Source organism: Muntiacus reevesi, chromosome 8, assembly GCF_963930625.1.
Source record: "Muntiacus reevesi chromosome 8, mMunRee1.1, whole genome shotgun sequence".
Lineage (NCBI taxonomy): Eukaryota > Metazoa > Chordata > Mammalia > Artiodactyla > Cervidae > Muntiacus > Muntiacus reevesi.
Window position 1 is genome coordinate 8,139,032 of NC_089256.1, and position 19,874 is coordinate 8,158,905.

The 19,874-nt window shown below is 50.3% G+C and overlaps 1 protein-coding gene across 1 annotated transcript in view; it reads right to left on the reverse strand.

Moving 5' to 3' along the window:
- SPSB4 (splA/ryanodine receptor domain and SOCS box containing 4) overlaps positions 1-19,874 on the reverse strand; it is a 92,403-nt gene that overhangs the window by 71,891 nt on the left and 638 nt on the right. The window contains exon 2 of the mRNA XM_065942758.1: positions 5,746-6,592. Coding sequence (XP_065798830.1) covers positions 5,746-6,439 — 694 coding nt within the window. The 5' untranslated portion in view covers positions 6,440-6,592. The remainder of the gene's footprint in view (positions 1-5,745; positions 6,593-19,874) is intronic.

The window sequence follows — 19,874 nt, forward strand, 5'->3', positions numbered from 1 at the left end:
AACTGGGGGCTCAGGGGACACAGCCACGGGCTGAGGGCTGGGGTGAGATGGGGTCAGGGCAGAGTGATAGGGCACTGGTCAAAGGGGAGACCAGGCCTGGACCTGAGTCAGGAGGGAGGAGAAGCAGAGTCCGGATGTCAGGGCGGCTAGGAGGACCACACCCCCGGGAGACACATGGGAATCGGGCAGGAAGGTTATGAGTACAAAGCAGACAGCTCTGGCAAGGGGACAGTGTCCTTGCAGTCATCCTGGTAGAAAACTCTCTCTGGCCTTCATCAATACCAGAAGCCTTGGCTGGCCGCCAGGGCTTCTTTGCTGAGCTGTTGCACCAATAAATACTTGTTGGCAGATCAATTAAACCATCTAGGAACGACGTCTGGAACGACAGTGTCCCTGGCTCAAGGAAGGTGGACAAGCCCTCCCTGCTCATCAGGCCTGAGATGCTAGGGGTTCCCACTTCCCATCCCCCAGAAAGTCAGTCCTGGGCCCCGAAACCTGTTCTTTGGAACTGCTAGGCAGAGTGGAAGCAGCGCTGGCTCAGGCTGCAGGAGGCAGGGTGCAGGAGTGCCCCGGGTTTCAGTAAAGCCCTGCCAGTAGCTAGTTGTGGGGCCCTGAGCCAACTCTTCAACTCTCCAAGGTTCAGTTTCCCCATTTATAAGATGGGGATAATAACAATAACATTGCCTCGAGGTTCACTGTGTGGACTGAAGAAAAAAGTGAGTAAGACACTTGGCCCAGGGCATAGAACCTAGGTGGTACCCCTCCAAACATAGAATTGCACGACTCCCAAATCAAAGCTTCTGTGTCTGGGGCCCTGCTCCTCTTCCTGGGTCACTCATGTACTACTTGTGTGTGCATGTTAAGTCACTTCAGTTGTGTCCAACTCTTTGGGACCCCACGGACTATAACCCGCCAGGCTCCTCTGTCCATGGGAATCTCTGAGCAAGAATACTGGAGAGGATTGCCCTGCTCTCCCTCCAGGGGATCTTCCCGACCCAGGGATCGAACCCACATCTCTTATGTCTCACACTCTGGCAGGCAGGTTCTTTACCACTGAGCCATCTGGAAAGCCCTCACATACTACTTACCACCCAAGAATTCCAAGACAGGAGACAAAGCCGTTCTGTCAGGCCTCCTGGCCGCCAGCATGTGGAAGGAGGAGCCGGGGGCCAGGGAGCAATTCCGGAAACCATCTTGGAACAGATTCCAAAGGCCGGGCCCACCCCAGGGATGACCCTCACAGCGGTTGGGATGCTTTCAGTGACATTCTCCTGTGAGCGACCAAAGCACGCCTGATTCACAGACACTGCTGGGGCTGTCTTTATGCAAAACTTTTCAGAACATCCTGCAGAGCTCTGTGCTAAGCCAAGAGCTTTGAGGGCTGGAGGTGAAACCAATGGGAGGGACAGATTCTCGGGGCCTCCTCCAAACTCACTGCCAAAGGAAAGGGTTCCATCCTTTGCTGAGTAGCCACCCAGCCCGATGGAGCAGCCTCTCCTGTTCCTTCCCTTTTATTGGTAAATATCTGTACGAGGTACCCACTGGACCAGCCTGCCTCAGTTTGATCCTGTAATTAGCTATGTGACCTTGAGCAACTTACTCAAGCTCTCTGGGCTTCAACTTCTTCATGGGAAAATGAAGATGATCATACAGGTTGTGAGCTATAAAGAGTTGTTACAAGGATTAAATGAATTAAAATGTACTTAGAATCTAGCCCAGCCCACACCAGGTACCAGAGAAGTGTCGGTTATGGGTGATGGTGTCACTGCTGTTATTTGGCCCCAGACACAGGTACCTTGAGCCAGCTTGCCAGTTTGCCCCGCCTCGGTTCTGTGCTTCTCAGTTCATTCAGATGGCAGAGTCCCTGGGCATCTTGTAGTTCTTTACTCTAAACCCCCCACCCCAGATGCTGAGCTGCTTTGCTCCAGGGTGTAGCTGAAGAACACATTTGTAATAGGAAAATGCGCTTCTAGGAGCTCCTGGCCTCCACAAACACATACTTCAGAGTCACAAGCAGTTAGCTCTTTCTAAGTCTTGTGAAAATTAAAAAACGGAGAAAATGATGTCCATTAACTTCCTTCCTACATATTGGAGGAGAAGGCTCTATTGAGGCCACTTTGATTTTTATCCTTAGGTGAACCCCCGGACCTGGCCCAGCTCACCTAGTTAATCAAAGCAGCGAGCAGCAGTCGCTGTGGGCTTGCTCTGTGCTGGCGAGCTTTACCACAGCTGTTTCACAAAGGAGAACACTGTGGTCCACAGGGAAGAGGTAATCCTTGTCCACGGCCTCCTGGTAAGTGCTGGGGCCAGATTCTATCTAAGCCCATCTTTTCTCCCCACCGTGATCCTGTGGGAAATCAATCCATCCCAGAGAGGAACTCCGTCTGCCTCTCTGCTCCATAACCTCTCTGTGACTGGTCAGGGCTGAATTTGGGGACCTGCCTTCATGTCCACAACCAGTGTTGCTCAGACTTCTCCTCATACTCAGAAATCCAGCTTGGGTCACCCTACCTGCCCAGGGATTCCCTAGGGCCAAACCCCTCTCGGTGTCCAGGAATCCACTGGACTTCAGCCTAGGTTACTGGCTATAGGCATTGCACAGTCCCCTCCCCACCAGTCCCTGTCAGACTCCCCTCGGCCTGTCCTTTGGTGGTCTACCCTATAGTCAGGTCTCGTCCCACTGACCATGGGTCTTTCAAAGCCCAGAAAAGCTGAGCTCCCCCTTTGACAATCACACCCTGCCCAAGATAGAAAACATCACTCCTATCTGAGAAGAGGCCAACACCACAGTACTCAAGTCAGTCCTGTTACCCAATGGGAAATGCCCACGGCTCATATGACATGACATCCCAGCCTTCCCTTGCCTCCTGGATGGGCACTCTAGCCTCTGCCAACCTGAAAAAAATCACTGCCAAAGGGAAGGATGGAACGTTCCAAATTTCAGCCTCACCAAGTGTCTCTAGGCACCTGAAGGATCCACAAGCCCCAGATGCTTGGAACACGAATGTCCTTTCCCATCCAGACTCTGCCCTCAGCAGAACATCAAGGCCTGGCTGCTCTTGATCCTATCCTGCGTGGGGGAGCCACTACCTGCAACACTGTAAGTAGCTTGCTGCCAAGCTGCCCAGTCACTTCGGTCATGTCTGACTCTGTGCAACCCCATAGACGGCAGCCCACCAGGCTCCCCCGTCCCTGGGATTTTCCAGGCAAGAACACTGGAGTGGGTTGCCATTTCCTTCTCCAATGCAGGAAAGTGAAAAGTGAAAGTGAAGTCGCACCTTAGCTTGTAGCTAAAAATGAAGCAGCAGGTAATACCCAAGTGGAATCAATAACCAAGGGAAGGCCCACCTTGGGGCCCAATTGTTGGCTCAGGTAGTTCTGCTGGGTATCAATGCTGTCCTTTCATCCCAGATATCATATTATTGGTGCCACTGCATGAGATTTCACAGCAGCTATGAAAGGGACCTGCTACTGTTCCCTTTCACAGATGAGTAAAATGAGCCCTGAGTGGCTCACCAAAGACACAAAACCACTAAGCATTGAGGATGCAGTGGGAAATGAGGCATGTCAGAAGCCTTGGTACATCAAGGCCACCCTTCTAGTCCAGTGAGCAATTCTGGCAAGTAGATTTCCCAGGTCCATTTTACAAGAGCATTTGTTAACAAAAATAAAATTTGCTGTTGCTGTTGGTTTTCTCAGCACTGGGGTTTGCCTGGTTACCACGTCACCCAGCATTCTCCACTAGGCACTGTGGTGACTAAGCTAGCCCATCTCAGGATAAATGTTCATCCTTTCTTTATCTAACCATTCAATCAGAGAAAAAACAGAACAACACTTTGCCATTCAATGTCAATCTGAGTCCAACAACCACAGAAATGAAATGTGAGCAAAAGTGTCGCCATTTAAACCACAGAGCAGAGCGCAGCAGCCACTTTCTGGTGGCCTGTCACCCTTGAAAACAGTCAGCCCACCCTAGCTCGAGTCAACGTCAATTTCTGACGTCAAACTTGAGTATAATCTTGTCCTTGACCTCTTTTCTGGAGTGTTACTCTCAGTCCCTCAGCTAAAATGGGAGCACGGGAAAAGAGTGGGCTTCAGAGCTGAGAGAACTGGGTAGGCCTGGGTTCTTGTTCTTGGTAAGCTCTGCTCTTCAGTTTCCTCTTCTCTGAAAGGGGGCAGTTATATCTCTGGTTTAAAGTTAATAAGCTGGAATTCTGGCTTTAAATGCCCACCTCAGGAGCTTCATCAGGGCTATGGCTTCATAAGTCAAGTGGACAAGGTATGTGCAAGCCCACAAGTGCCCGACTCCAGGCTCTACTCAGCCGGGATTCCACGGGGGGCAGAGAGTCACGTGCACCTCTGTCCAGGGGCCACCCTGCCTCCCTGAGTGACTCCCTCCTAAAATCAACAACCGTTTTTGTTACCAGGGTTTTAAGCTAGCTTCACAGGATGAGTGTGTATATTAAATGAGAGAAAGCCTTAGAGGTGTCAGGAGTCAAACCCAACAGCCTGTGGGCTTATCTGCAACCTGCAAGGGAGTTCTGTTTGTTCACATGGTGTCTTTAGCAGCTGCCAACTTGAAAAATGGGAATAGTTCGCACAAAATCTAGACTGCTGGGTCCTCTGGAAAGAAGTCAGAAGATTCCACAACTTTTGGCTCTCATTCCCATGCGGCAATAATCATAGAGATGCCTAAGAGATAGTTCAGCAGGAAGACCTAGATTTGAGTGTTCAGCCCCTACATACAGCAGGTATTCAATAAATGATAGTTACTATCATTACTTATTATTTATCAGTAACTTGAGGGCAAGAGATTCAAGTGCAGAGACTCTGTCTTCTACTTGTCTCTCTTCTCCTGCTGTGAACTTGAAGCCAGGTACACAGGAGACATCATTGGGCACAATCCTTACAGAGACTGGCTTCTCTGGTGGCTCAGACGGTAATGCATCTGTCTGCAATGCAGGAGACTTGGGTTCAATCCCTAGGTTGGAAAGATCCCCTGGAGAAGGAAGTGGCAACCCACTCCAGGACTCTTACCTGGAAAATCCCACGGACAGGGCAGCCTGGTAGGCTACAGTCCATGGGGGCGCAGGGGCGCAAAGAGTCAGACATGACTGAGCAACTTCACTTTCACTTCACAGAGACCGAAAGGTTTGTGACTGTCACCGACAGTTCTCAGCATTGCCCTAAGCACTGCATGTTTGTTCTCGCTGTTCCGCCGCTCAGTCATGTCCGACTCTTTGCGATCCCATGGGCTACAATGTGCTAGGATTCCCTGTCCTTCATCCTCTCGGGGAACTTGCTCAAACTCATGTTCATTGATGTCATCAGTGATGCCATCCAACCATCTCATGCTCTGTTGCCCCCTTCTCCTGCCTTCAATCTTTCCCAGCATCAAGGTCACTTCACATTATTATTATCTTATTTGATTTCTCATAACAACCCTGAGCTAGATTACTATCATTGAGTCACTTCTGCAGAGAGAGAAACTGAGGCACAGCCCAGGATCACCAAGTGAGCAGAAAAAAGTCAAGATCCAAACCCGGGAGCCTGGCCTCGGGGTCCACATCCTCACCACCAGTACATGCGGCAGGACGATCCCAAGTGCCGACGGCGGATGGGGCCTCACCTGCTCCCCCTCCCCCATCTCTCCTCCCTCTCCAGCTCCCCTAGGGACAGGCAGCCTCTGGACCCATCCCTGCCAGCCCCCCAGCCCCCCAATCCCCCACAGCACGCTGCACTTACGGTCAAGGCCATTGATGTAGCGCATGGTGACTTCGCAATGGCCCCACACGGCGCTCACCACCGGGTAGAGCTTCTTGCCCTTGAGGCCACGGAAGGCCACGCCCAGGTACTGGCCGTCCACGACGAAGCTGAGTGTGCCCTCGTCCATGTCCAGCACCACGAGCAGCGAGTCGGGCAGCGCAAAGGCCTCCTCGGGCCCCAGGAAGGCGGGGTAGGCCACGCCGGGCCGGTTCTTGCCGTCGTGGTAGAGGCGGCTGCGGCCCAGGTCCCAGCCCCAGGACTCGGCGTCGCTGCCCACCAGCGCGGTATAGCCCACGGAGTGCAGCGGGGCCCGCGCCGTGGCCACGCCCACCACTGCGTGCGTGCCCCGCTGCCGCGCCGGCCAGTGGATCTGCCAGGCGTGCAGGCCGCGCGCGTGGCCCACCTTCCCGCGGATGCCGTCCGTGCTCTGCGCCACCGGGTGCCGGTGGAAGGTGAGCCGGTCGTCATCCTTGACGAAGACGTTGAGCGAGCGGTCCTCGGGGTTCCACGCGTGCCTCAGCTGCACCGCCAGCCCCGCCGCCGGCATGTCCAGCAGCTGATCCAGTCGCGCCGGCCGCCCCGGCTCCTCTCCCCGCAGCTCGCGCTTGGCCGGCCGCAGGGCCGGCTCCCGCACCTCCACCGACTTGAGGCTCCCCGAGAGCTTCTGGCCCATGGCTCACTGCCGGGACGGGGCCGCTGCAGGCCACCGCTACCTCCTGGGAGCTTCCACTCCCCGCAGCCAGGGATGGGCCACGGGGCTGGAAACCAGGCGTCTGGACTGGACACGCCCACAGCCTCCACGGGGCTGGGGCAGAGAACCAAGCTCCTGGAAGGAAGCAAAGGACACGGGTTATAACAGCAGCCTCAACAGCCATCTATGCCCATGCCTTGGCTGGGCCCTGGGCATGCATTCATAATAATAACTAATGAATAGAATGATATATGACACTTATCTAGAACTCACCATGTGCCAGACACTGCTCTAAATGATTCACATTTATTAGTTCATTTAATCCTTAAACCCTCCCAATAAGACATTCATTATTATTCCCATTTTATAGATGAGAAACGCATAGGTCATAGAGGAGGTAAGTAATTAACCAACGTCCCACAGTTAAGAGGGGCTGAGCCAAGATCCACACTGAGGCCATCTGGCTTCAGAGTTTGTGTTCTGCTCTTGGAGAAATCACAGGCTATTTTATTTTAGAAATAAGAACTGAGCCCAGAGAAGTTGTGATTTGCTGAAGATTATAGAGAACCCCAGCGCACTTGGTCCCAAGAAACAAGCCCTAGGCCCTAGGTAGGGGGAACAGGGTGCTCAAGACAGGGGCGTTGGAGATGTTTAGGGAGTGGTCCATTGGTTCCTATCCTTGGCTGCCCTGGGGAGCTTAAATAGCATCTAAAGTGCAATCAGGCTTGAGAAGCTAGACACTGAGCAAAGATCCACCAAGGTCACCCAGGGACAAGAACAAGGACATAAGGCAAGCATCTGAGGATAGGGTGAGGTCTCATGGTAAGGTGAGTTGGAAGCAGGGTGATGAGAGAGTTGGTGTTCAGGCTCTGGAGCCAGAGAGAACTATATGTAAATCCCTCTCTCCATCTCTTAGTTGTGTGTCCACAAGAAGGTTCTCTTAGCCTCTCTAAAACTCCAGTCTATAAAATGGGGATAAAATATTCCCTCCAAGTGGTATGGGAAGCTAAGAAACAATATCAGAAGCCAAACCTGAGACTCTGCCGGCAGATTTTCCTTTCTGGCTCTATCTTCTGGACATCTTGCATGTACCCCTTCCCCTTGGATGGGCAAGCTCTGTCTTTGAGCGTATAAACCCCATTAACAGCATTGACCCTGGACAGCCTCCTCTGAGACAGGACCCTGGTTTTTAGGGAGGAGAACTTGGCCACCATCACTAAGAGACCAGCCAGAGTCCAGGGTTCTTGGGGTGTTTGGATGAACCCTGGGTGTGGGGAGAGATGGAGAGCTGAGCCCTGCAGCCCATCTAGAGCAAAGGCATGTGTCTTCCCCTCCCTGGTCTGAGAGTTGCTAGGTTCAGAACACTTTCCCCTGAGACAGACCAGGAGGCATTTTCCACGCCCTGCTCTGCCTGGCCATGCCCTCGCACCCAAATAGTGGTACAGTCCCAGCCAAAGTGCCATACGGCACTAGCTGCAATAGTGTGCATTGCTTTTTTGAACCTTCCGATTTTATTCTCAGCTCCTATTTTCTTTCTATTGTCAGACCCCAACTTCAGCTCATGCCAACCTTATCCAGAGAGCTCTGGCTAATGTTTAATCTAAGGGGATACCAGCACACGTAAAAATATGCAACTAGACATTTCCAAGATAGCAAAATAGTTACTCCTCTTTATATCCAAAATCACCCAAAATAAAGGAGAAAGAGAAATGGGAAGGCAGATTCTATCTTCAGCAAAACTAGAACACATTTGTAATCCAAACCACAACTTATAAGGAAAGGTTGCCAAAAAACCGGTCAAGAGCTGCCAAAAGCAGTGAAGATCAAACGAGGTGTGAGTAAACACCTACAGAAGACACCTGTGGCTGCAGATCGCTGATAAAGATGGCAGAGCCAGCCAGTAGCTGGCACTCCCTGAAGAAGAAAAACAAAGATTCCTAATCAAGAGCAATGGGTACAGGGTCTGTGGTCCAGTGATGGGATCTGCCTCTGACACTATAGGGAAAGAGGAGGATAGGACTAACAGAGAATACTACCGTCCACCATCTTCACAGGAAGCAGTCTGCTGGTGAGGCAGAATAGTAGAAGGGCCTGGACTGTGGGAAGCCCATGGCTACAGATCCCTGCTGACTGGGTAGAAGCTAGAACAAATCGTTGCCACAGGCCTATGAACAAAGTTACCATGAACCAGGAAGCAACCCTGCTCTCCCAAAATACCTCATGGCATTTCATTTACACACACTGCCTGCAAAATGCTGATCAGGAAGGTCCACCTCTTCCAAAGAGAAGCAGCACACGACATAGGCAAAGATACTGGAAAAGAAAGAAATGAGCAAAAGAACAGGAAAAAAGATGGCAAACCAAGAAAGCTCACCAGAAAAAAGCTGTCACAAAACAGATGAAAACTGTGACTAAATTTGTAAACTAATTTTACAATCACTTATTTCATAAGGGAGACAACTAGTACAGCCTTCAGAAAAAAAAAAAAAAAAAAGATTAAATACATTTTACACAGTTCAAAGGCAACCTCCAGAAGAACTCAAAATAAACACAAACCTTCCCAATTGTCATAAAAAACACAGCACAAAATAAAACAGACCATACACTGAAAGATTTTGCTTTAAAAAGCAATAGAAGCAAAAACACAAAGACATAAAACTAAGACCAAAATCCTATATATATATATATATATCAATGAATGGCCATAGGAAACTCCTAAAAAGAAAAGATTTTAAGGTTGGGGAACAAGACAAAACCTTCAACCATACACCGTGTTTAAGAGATACTCCCAAAGCAAAGTAATTCAACAATGTTGAAAATAACAGGAAAAGCAAATATATACCAAATAAGTGCAATCTCAAACTAAGCAGGTACTGTAACCTTAATATTAGGCTGCTGCTGCTGCTAAGTCGCCTCAGTCGTGTCCGACTCTGTGTGAGCCCATAGACGGCAGCCCACCAGGCTCCTCTGTCCCTGTGATTCTCCAGGCAAGGACACTGGAGTGGGTTGCCATTTCCTCCTCCAACTAAAGTTAATTAAGGGTAAATGATTGTAAATGAGACAAAGAACACTTTATAACAATGAAGAATATAATCCACAATTGAAGACTAACTACATTAAATAACAACGCTAAAATTCAAAGCTACAGAAAATACAAGGAAGATCAGATACCCAGTAGAGGCAGATGATTTTAATTCACCTCTTTTAGCTCATGACAGATCAACCGACCAAATTAAGTAAAAACATAGAAAAACCAAAATTGCATACTTAATAAGACAGACTTAATTTATGTATAGTAGTAGTTAGTGGAAGAAGTTTAGTTGTTAAGTCGTGTGCGACCCTTCTGACCCCATGGAGCCCACCAGGCTGCTCTGTTCATGGGATTCTCCAGGCAAGAATACTGGAGTGGGTTGCCATGCCCTCCTCCAGGGGATCTTCCCAACCCAGGGACTGATCCCATGTTTCCTTCATTGTGCACAGTCTCTTGCATTGCAGGTGGATTCTTTATCTCTGAGCCACCAGGGAAGCCAATTAATGTATATGTATTTCTAAAAGAGTTCCCATATATTAGGCCACAAATAAAACCTCACCCCAAAAGCAGAAATAATATAGAATCTAATAATACAGAAAAAAAAAGCTAGAAATTAATCACAAAATTATGGCTGACAAAATTCTATCTTTGGAAATTTTTAAAAACTCTATTTTAAACAACTTGGATCAAAAGGAGACCTATATAGAAATTGAAGAGTATCTAGAAAATAAAATATAGAAAACATTCCATATATTAGAATCTGAGGGATCCTATTAAAGTAGAGCTCAGAGGAAATCATGGCTGGTGTACTCTTATTAGTGTATGAAGAAGAGTGAAAGTATATAAATTAAGCATAATAAAATAGAAAAAGAAAAAGATCTAATAAAAACAAGGGTTTCCCTGGTGGCTCAGTGTTAAAGAATCTGCCAGCCAATGCAGGAGACATGGGTTCAATCCCTGGGTCGGAAAGATCCCTTGCAGAAGAAAATGGCAGCCCACTCCAGTCTTCTTGCCTGGGAAATCCCATGGGTGAGGTCCCTGGTGGGCTATAGTCACCAGGGTTGCAGAGTTGGACACAATTTAGCAACTAAAACACAACAAATTGGAAGAACAGAGCCTCTGGTGGTACAGGACTATAAGCAGCTCTGTGGCCCACACAAGATATTTCTAAGGAGAATGGCTTTATCCTTATGCACACTATGCCAACTTTGGAATGCTGAAAAGACACCTTTACTGGGTTTGAAAGCAGCTACCTTCAGGTCATGGAGGTCTGGCTGCTTTCCTTTCTGGCCTTGAAGCCTCTGCCCCATTAGTGGCAGGTGGGGACCTCAAAAGTTGCTCTCACTGGCAATAGTGAGGTGGACACACAATAACCCCTGTGCTGCTCCCCAGAAGACAGGATCAAAGCAGAGTGCTCATGTTCAGTAATGGTCATTCACTAGGGGAAGCTAGTGACAACACAATATAACAATGGGCAGGGTTCAATCCCTCCCTGTCCACTGGGCCCTGCGTAAGGGCTTGACCTCTCGGAGACGCATCTGAGAAGCACTCTGTGTGCTAACCTTGCCTGTCTTTGCAAGATCAGGGGAGACAGCTGTCTGGAATGGCACAGGCACGTGGGAGGCACCTGGTGAATGTTACATGCTCTTTTAAATTGCGCGTGTCCTCTGCCCTAGACATTTAACCACCTGAATGCATCCCAAGGGCTTCCCTGGTGGCTCAGCAGTAAAGAATCCACCTGCAATGCAGGAGATGTGGGTTTGATCCCTGGGTTGGGAAAAGCCCCTGGAGAAGGAAATAATAATCCACACCAGTATTCTTGCCTGGAGAGTCACATAGACAGAGGAGCCTGGTAGACTACAGTCCATGCGGTCTCAAAAGAGTCAGACACGACTAAATTCGAGTGCTGCAACTTGAAAAAGCTGGTGTTTCCCCTTGAAGACCCTGCACAGACAAAAATAAAAACTTAAAAAAAAAAAAAAAGGAAAAAGGGCATGCACTAGGATTCAGCTACAGAAGCAAAGGGCAAAGTGGTTCATAGCAACAAAGGACAGAGATCAGTGTAAATGCTCACAATAGGAGGTTTTGACTTTTTCTTGGGTGCCCAGCTCCCAGCCAGATCCACTCTGCCCATACCTGTCCAGCACCCAAGTGGGACATTGCCTCTGCAGTTCTCACCCCTGAGAAGTTCCGGCTCCTGCAGTCTCCTACAATTGTGACTGAACTAACAAATGAATAAAAGAGGGGCTGAGTTACTTGGGCTTATTCCCATGGAATCTGTCAGAGGCAGAGGTCAGGATCAGCATGACCAGATAAAGGGCCAAGGCCAGAGCTGGGAGACAGAAAGTTATTAATGCAAAGTCCCAACCTCTAAACCAGGGTGACACATCAATCTTCATGTCTTTGTCCATGCACAGTTGGGGCCCCAGACCTTCCTTCCTCACCCCCCCAATCCTGCCTGAGAGCCCCACCTCCTCCAGGAAGCCAGCCCTGATCCTCTGGGCCTCTAGGTGCCTGTCCCACCTCTCTGTCCCTCCTAAGTCAGCCAGGACTTTCTGGTCCACTATCCTGGGTTTTTTTCTACCTCAAGGGACATTGTTCCGGGGACGGGAAGCTTCCCCTGGGCTTCTTCACAACCCTCCTCCACCCCCCAAGCACATATACAAACATAGTGCTTTGAAGACAGGGCAGAGTACATGTATCGTGTGAAGAGGAGATTCTGGCCTTCAGCAAAGTCTCACTTTCTGTTCTCTCTAGAGAATTCAGCAGGAAAAAGTCCAGGGCTGGAGTCAGGAGATGGGAACATGGGGCCTCGTTCTCCACTAACACAGTCATCATCTCTGAGTCTCTGATCCTGGGTCATATCCAGTCTGCCCCTTGTTAGATACTGCTGTGCTCCCTTCCTGCTTCCAGCCCTCATCTATTCATTAGACAAAGACTTGGTGGATTGCTGCCATGTGCCAGGTTCTTTACTGCTGAGAGCCAGGGGCATGTAGTAGTGGCCTAGTCAAGCTCAGCCCCTGCCCCCTCTCTCCAGCCAGAGGGAGTGAGGGCTTGTCACATTTCTCCTCTCATCTTCACCACAACACGTGGCACCGGACTAGGCATAGACGAGATACAACAGGGTCTAACTTCCTGGTAGGAGTAACATCAGCTCTCAACCCAGCAAGCGGAGGGCATACTGAACAGTGCCTCCATCACATTTCCTCAAACCAAACTTAATTTCTTAGACCATGCTTGAATGGGGATGCTTAATGACATTATCCGGAAGGATCCTCCCCGGGGCCTCAGTGATGGCTGAGCAAGAAAACAAAAACTCAAACTGTCAGTTGCCCTTCCCAGGACCCTGGCGGGTGTTGCAGCCCGAGAGGGAAATGAGGAGACAACAAAGCGTGGATGTTGCACCTTGTAAGGAGCCTTGGCTGTTTGCAAAATGGGATACTCAAGTCTTCAGAGGCCCAGAACCCCAAATCCCATTCTCAGAGTCTTGTCTGCTGGACTTAGTCAGGCATGGGGTCTGCCAGGAGACAGGACTGCTGCAGGATTGATGATGACTGGGTGAAACGCCCTCCCCTCAATGTGGCCTCTGGCTTTGGACTTGCTAGGGAAGGGGTTGGGGGTAGATTTCATTCCTTCATTTAACCAGCAGTAACCATGCCTCTCTGGAGATCTGAGGCTTCAGGAAAGTGTAAGACCCAATCACTTCCTGTCCAGGAGAGCTCAGAGGGGTCTGACTCAGTGACAAGTCTGAATAACGACAAGGACTGTAAAAAGCAGTGCAGTTTGATACCACTTGAATCCTTATAATAGACTGACCATTGCTTTCAAACATATAGGACAGCCCTTGTGAAATGCAAAGCTGATCTAATCATATTCCCTGCTTAAAGTCCCCCACAGGCTCTCCAGGGCTTTCAGGAGAAAGTACAAACTCCTAACCCTTGTTTTTGTTGTTGTCTAGTCCGGCTAAGTCATGTCCGACTCTTTCATAGACTGTAGCCCGCCAGGCTCCTCTGTCCATGGGGTTTCCCAGGCAAGAATACTGGAGTGGGCTGCAGTTTCCTTCTCAAGGGGATCCTCTTGATCCAGGGATCAAACTTGCTTTCTCCTGCATTGACAGATTCTTTACCACTGAGCCACCAGGGAAGCCCCTCCTAACCCTTCTCCCCACAAAAACCTCACAATGTTTTCTTGGCTCATCTCCCTCTATGAAGCCCCTCAGAGCATCCCCACTAAGCTGTCTGAATTTCCCCACAGGCACCACAGGGGCCCACACACTTGTGTCCTGAACCTCTGCTGCCTTCACCCGTTCACTCTCCCTTGCACACCCCTCCCACATATACTCACCTGGGTAATTCATTCAACTCGGGTCTCAGTGCCTCTGGGGAGCTCGTCATCCTGTGCCCTGAGAGCCCCTGCACCCGACTCCATCACAGACTTATCACTGATGTTTCCTCAGCTGCCTCCCTCCCTCTAGACTGGGGGCAACTCAAGAGCAGGGGCTGGGTCCCCCACCAGAGTCCTCAGGGCCCTGCAGGGCTCTGGCTCAGAGGGAAAGTGGTAGGCACGAAAGCATGAACAAAGAAGTAAAAGCAACCTGCTGCCTTGGAAAGAGCCTCCGCTGAGGCATGACTGAGACAGCAGAGCACCGTGAGCTTGGGCGAGTCAATTACTTACATCTTCAGCCCTCAATTTTCACCTCTGCCTAATGGTGCCAATGGTACCTACTTGGACCTGGTTCGATGGGGATGTTCCTAAGATTTTCTTGGTATAAACATTAAGCAAAGAGGCTATTCTATTAAAAGATGTTCATTGAGAGTGAACCTGCCAAAAGTGAATGAGCTAAAGAAGCCCCAAGCTTTTATTCACTGGCGTCCATTAGCTTTTCTCTCTGAAGACACGCATGGAGCTCATACGACACTCGACTGGGGCAGGCCCTTTCTTACCAGGAGCTCACAGAGAGCCATCTGTCCAGCTCCAGGTGGAACCGTCTCACGCCTGTCCTCCGGGAGCATGAATCAATGAGGTTTCCCTGCGCCTCTCCTTCTTGTGGGGTTTCCATGGGAATCCTCCCACGCCTGACAGAGCCAGGAGCCCCCAAGGCGGAAGCTCAGACTATCAATCAGCAAGGAGTGCAGGGGATGGGATGAAGAAGGTTTGCTAGGCAGTGACCAAGCCAGCTTGCTCTGCAAGGTCATTTGAAAGAGACACACCTCTAGGGCAGCGAGGCCAGAGGCCCTACATCCAGGTGCCTTCCTAGCAGGGTCTGCCCCTGCGCCCCAAGCATGTGTGGGTGGCTCTGTGGGACAGCTGGCCTCCGTGAGGCTGCAGCAGACCTACCTAGGAGAAAGTGGCTGGGGGTGGGTGAGGCATAACAGGACCCTCAAGGAAAAACTTCAAGGAAGAAAACACAGTGACCTTCAAGTCTAGCCTGTCATTTATCTCCCTAACCGAACTTTGCTCGCTTGATTGTCTGAAATCTCAATGCCTGAATGAAAATGGAAACTGTATGCCTCAGGCTTGGTCTAGGAGGTCCTAATAGGTACCTGCTGGAATTTCTGAAGGTCCTTCTGTTAAGCTTCAGGTGTCTCTGGGAGCATTTTTTATTTTTTATTTTTTTTTCTTTTTTCTGGGAGCATTTTTGAGATACTGAGGGTGGGGGGGGGGAGCGACTGGAGAGGCAGAGGGGATGGAAGGAAGTGGCGAGACAGGGAGACTCAGAGATAGAGAAGAGACAGGAAGCCCTAGGGAGCAGGGAGCCACTATGGCCCCAGGAAGCCATGTGACATGGCATCTCACAAAATGTGGCTGACGGGCGAGACGTTTCTGTGGACAAAGCCGCAGACTGGTTTCTGGAGAAGGCAGAGCTCCAGGCTCACCCATCAGTGACTTTTCACATCCCTGAAAGCCAGGCGGAGGACTTGGGAGCGGCTCTGGGCCCCTCCTTCTGCGCACACCAGCGCATGGAGGTGCAGAGCTCCAGGCAGTTTCCTGCGGCCTTTCTGCTCCAGGGTGCACCTGGCCTGCCTCATAAATGGGGCCCCCCCACTGCTGCCTCTTCAGTTCTGCTGCTCCCTCTCTGCGTGCCTCTTCTCTCGTGATTGGCATTCCCAGCCCTCTGCGGATTCTCTCAAACTGGGTCTCCAGCCCTGCTCTCTCTCCTCAGCACCAGACCCACCTACTCGGAAGCCTCTGGCCACCCCAGATCACCCCAGACTAGCTGCTCCTTCAAACGACGCTGTAAAGCCAGGGGGTCTCTTTCCCCGTGGACACGCCCACCCATTCTAGATAGCAGACGTGGTGGCTTAGGGTCTGCAGGCACCTCAGAATCTACACGCCCAGGGCTGAAGGCAGCCTCTTCCTTCTCTGGCAAACCAGGTTCCTCTCTGCACAGCCTCTTTTCTGCCGGGGATCTCCCTGTCCCTCGGGCTCCCTCCGTGCCTTTGGCTCTCCCTCAGTTCAGATCTTGCCTGGATTACTACACAGGTCTCCCGGTGGTCCCCCAAGCCACCACTCATGCTGCCACAGGGTAAATCTGACCGAGGCACCCACTCACCTTTTGTTCAGCTCTCCAGGTGGCTTCACCAGGGAGAAGCTGTACCCCTTTCCTGGGTACATAAGAATCCCCAAGACCTGTCCTTGCTTATTTCTCCCATATCAGTCTCCCAGCATGGCCCCCCATCAGAGCAGTCACAGTAGGTTCCTCTCACAAACCCTATCCTGCCCATCCTTTCACCTGGGAGCCTTCTCACCTCCCCTGGTCTGACTGGTATTCATTCTCCTCATACTTCCAAGTGGGGCTGGGCACCCTCTGTGGCATTCCTCCATTGCCCTGTGGCCTCATCCTGCATCCCCAGCTGTCTTCTGTACCATGGGCGCTGTTTCTTGCTGGCGAGGTCAGCGCCCGCCCACCCAGCCTCTATCTCCTACCAGCATCTGCTACCTCTGGCTGCATCGGACTGAAGAAGAAACTTCCACTCCACACCTCTTGTACAGTTTGCCTTTTTAACAACAAACATTGTTCTCTCATGATTCAAGTACACATTTTAAGTGGGGATTAACTCAATATGTATAGCAAAAAAATCACACGCAGTCCATGCCACCCAGGAAACTTCTTCTGAGGAAGGTTCATGACACCTGATTCGGGTCTTCGATCCTCTCTCCCAAAGGACTCCACAGAAATGAGTTTTTCCTACAGCTTCAGAACAGATACCCCCTGTGAGCTTTATTTATGGACCATATTTTATTCAAAATATTTTATTTAAAATGTGTTGCTGGCGACTTCCCTGGTGGTCCAATGGTTAAGATTTTGAGCTCCTAATGCGGGGTACTGGGGTTCAGTCCCTGGTCAGGGAACTAAGATTCCACATGCTGCAACTAGGAACCAGTGTCAAATAAATAAATAAATATTAAAAAAATAAAGGACTTCCCTGGTGGTGCAGTGGATAGGAATCCACCTGCCAATGTGGGGGACACAGGTTCGAGCTCTGGTTGGGGAAGAAATGCCAGGGAGCCACTAAGCCTATGCACCACAACTACTGAAGCTGGCACATCTAGAACCTGTGCTTTGCAACAGGAGAAGCCATTGCAATGAGAAGCCCATGTACCATACCAAGAGTGGCCCCCACTCACTGCAACTAGAGAAAGCCGGCGCAAAGCAACAAAGACAGGGCAGCCAAAAATAAATAAATAAGTGATTTAAAAAAATAAATCAAATGTGTTGCTATTTTATTTCTTATTGTTGATCTTTCTTGCCAAGTATGTATGGTTATGTTCACATAAGTTGTGTGTATGCACTTATGTATTTAGTTTTTTAAATGACTCTGAGGCAGAGACGTCTAGTAACTTTGCTTCAGGTACCTCCACACCCCTGATTTTCTGCACCCAGTGGCCTGTTTTAGCTGCAAGTTTGCCTGAGACCCTTCTTTCCTGTACCAGCAAAGAAGAACCTTGAAGAACCTGGCTATCTAACCACGTCAGGCATCATTCTCTTGGGGAGAATCGAGTAGCTCCTATAGGGTGAATGGAACTAGGTCTTTTCCCAAAGAGGAGGGGAATTCAGTACTGGCCCAGGTCTTGGCTACTTTCTGGAGTAGAAGTGAAGCTCCCCAAGGACAGGCCTGTCTAAGTGAGGAGGAGCCAGGTTTGATAAAAGCCAAGGAAAAAGTCTTTGAAGTGTTGGAGCAAAGCCCAAAAGGTCAGGGGTGGAAGTTAATAAGAGGAAAACAGTGAGAAAGGGGTGAAAGGGGGCAGGAACCAGACCTGTAGGCCTTTGGAGGCACTTTAATCTTACTCCTGGGCAGCCTCGAGGAGATTCTAAGACTAGGAGGGATTTGATCTATCTTATATTTTTAAAAGATGTTTCTGATAAATGATTATTTGCTAATGTGATATGTGAAAATTGTCTTGTAGTTTGAACTTGAATTTTTCTTATTGAGTGAGGTAGAGCAACTTGTCATATGCTTGTTATTTCAGTTTTACTTTGTGCATGTGAACAGTGAATGGTCTTTTTCTTGTTGACTTGAGAACATTTTTACACATTAAAGAGATGAGCCCTTTGTGACAGGAGTGACCATTCTCCCAGTTTGTTATAGATCTTTTCATTGTTTCTGGTGATGTCCCTGTAGATTTTCTTCTCATATAACTGAGTTTACCAGTCTTTTAAGCAAAATAGAAATACAGACTGGAGAGAGATTTGAGTAGAATGGTCAGCAAGCAGAATTTTGTTTGTTGTTGGCCCAAGGTGGCTTAAATTCCTTTTATTGGTACTTTTAAAGGAAGTTTGTAAAATGGAATCTATCAGAGGGTTATGTATCTCAGGAGGATGGTGTCTTGTGGCAAACATCCTTGTATCAAGCTACCAACACCGTGTCTTTCTACAAACTCCATTAATCAGCAGCACTTCGTGAAAAATGGAGTTGTGGAGGATGAACAGGGATCCCCCATCAGTCTCAGTGACAGAGACTGCAGAGTTGAGTTGGAGGAGAGGGGCATCAAGGGGGAGAGAGAGGGAGAGGCCGGGGAGATGTGTTGCACGGGCGCTTCTTCCTTAGGTGCAATGACCGCCTGGAGCGGGGAGGGGCGGGCAGCTCCCGTATTCTCCTTTTAATAGCGTTTCCCCCAAGCTCAGGCACGTCTTCCTGATTTATGCTCATCGATTGCAGGGGGACGGAAGGTGCATGGAGGATGGTGGCTCTGATTCCTGGAGAGGAGAGAACTCCTACCTTCAACCCCTAAACTCCCCCAGGAGGAGGCTGGGGCAGACTAGGAAACTGAGCTGGGAAAGATTAGAGTACTTGCCCAAGGTCACACTGCGGGCTGGTGGTGGAGGCGGAATTCGAACTCAAGCCTTACTCCAGAGCCGAGAACTCTCCATCTCCTAGCGCTAGCGGCCCAGAAGTGCCCTCCTCTCTCTGCCAGTCCGCAACAGCCCATGCTCCTCCATCCCGGAGGCGGGAGCGGCCACTCCCCCACCTCCCCGCCCACCATTCTTCTCCCTTCAGGGAGAGGTCCTGGGCTCGGCGTCCCCTCCTGGCTCCAAGCCCGTGGCGCGTCCTGCGCTACCAAGGCGGACACATTTGCCGCGCTCCAGGCTCTGGCCTCCTCCCTTCTTCCCAGACCCCACCCCCCTCCCCTGCTCGTGACTCACACTGCACGCGACCCCCTCCCTTCCAAAGCATCGCCAAGTTTGTCTCCAAGCAAGGCCAGGAGCTGGCCCCAAGCAGTGCTCGGACCGGGCGACCAGCCTCACTATCCAGCGTCAAGAGTAAACAGTAACAACAGCCCCCATTTCACCAGTGTCCACTGCGTGCCAGGCGCTTGACTTCCATCGCTCTGAACTCCCCCCGCCCCCCCAACCCGGACGAACAGACTCCTGGAAATTACTGTCCCCAATACATCGACGAAAGAACGGCTGCAGCTCCGGAAAGTTGGATGACACGCTTGGGTTCATACAGCTAATAATAAGCTGGCTAACGTTTGATCGAGTGGTTCTTATGTGTCAGGAACAGGTCTACGTACATTACGAGGACCACCCCATAGATGCTACTAAGAGCCCTATTAAAAGGGTACCATTATCATCCCCATCCTACGGATGAGGAAACAGAGGTTTGGCGCCTTGCCCAAGGTCACTCATTCAGTGAATGACAGATCATGGACCTAAACCCAAGAAGGGTGACTGGGGCGGGGGCGGGGGGTTTAGTTTTTTTGTGCTGTCTCCATTACGCAGAAAAGCAGCGGGCTTCGAACCTTTGCCACCAGGGGCCGGCCCCAAACGCCCAAAGGCAAACCAACCAGCTCGGATTGCCACAGCCCGCAGAGAGGAATTCCCGAGGATCTGGACCGGACCCACGCCAGGAGCGCGGACTGTGGCCGGTGCCGGCCCGCACC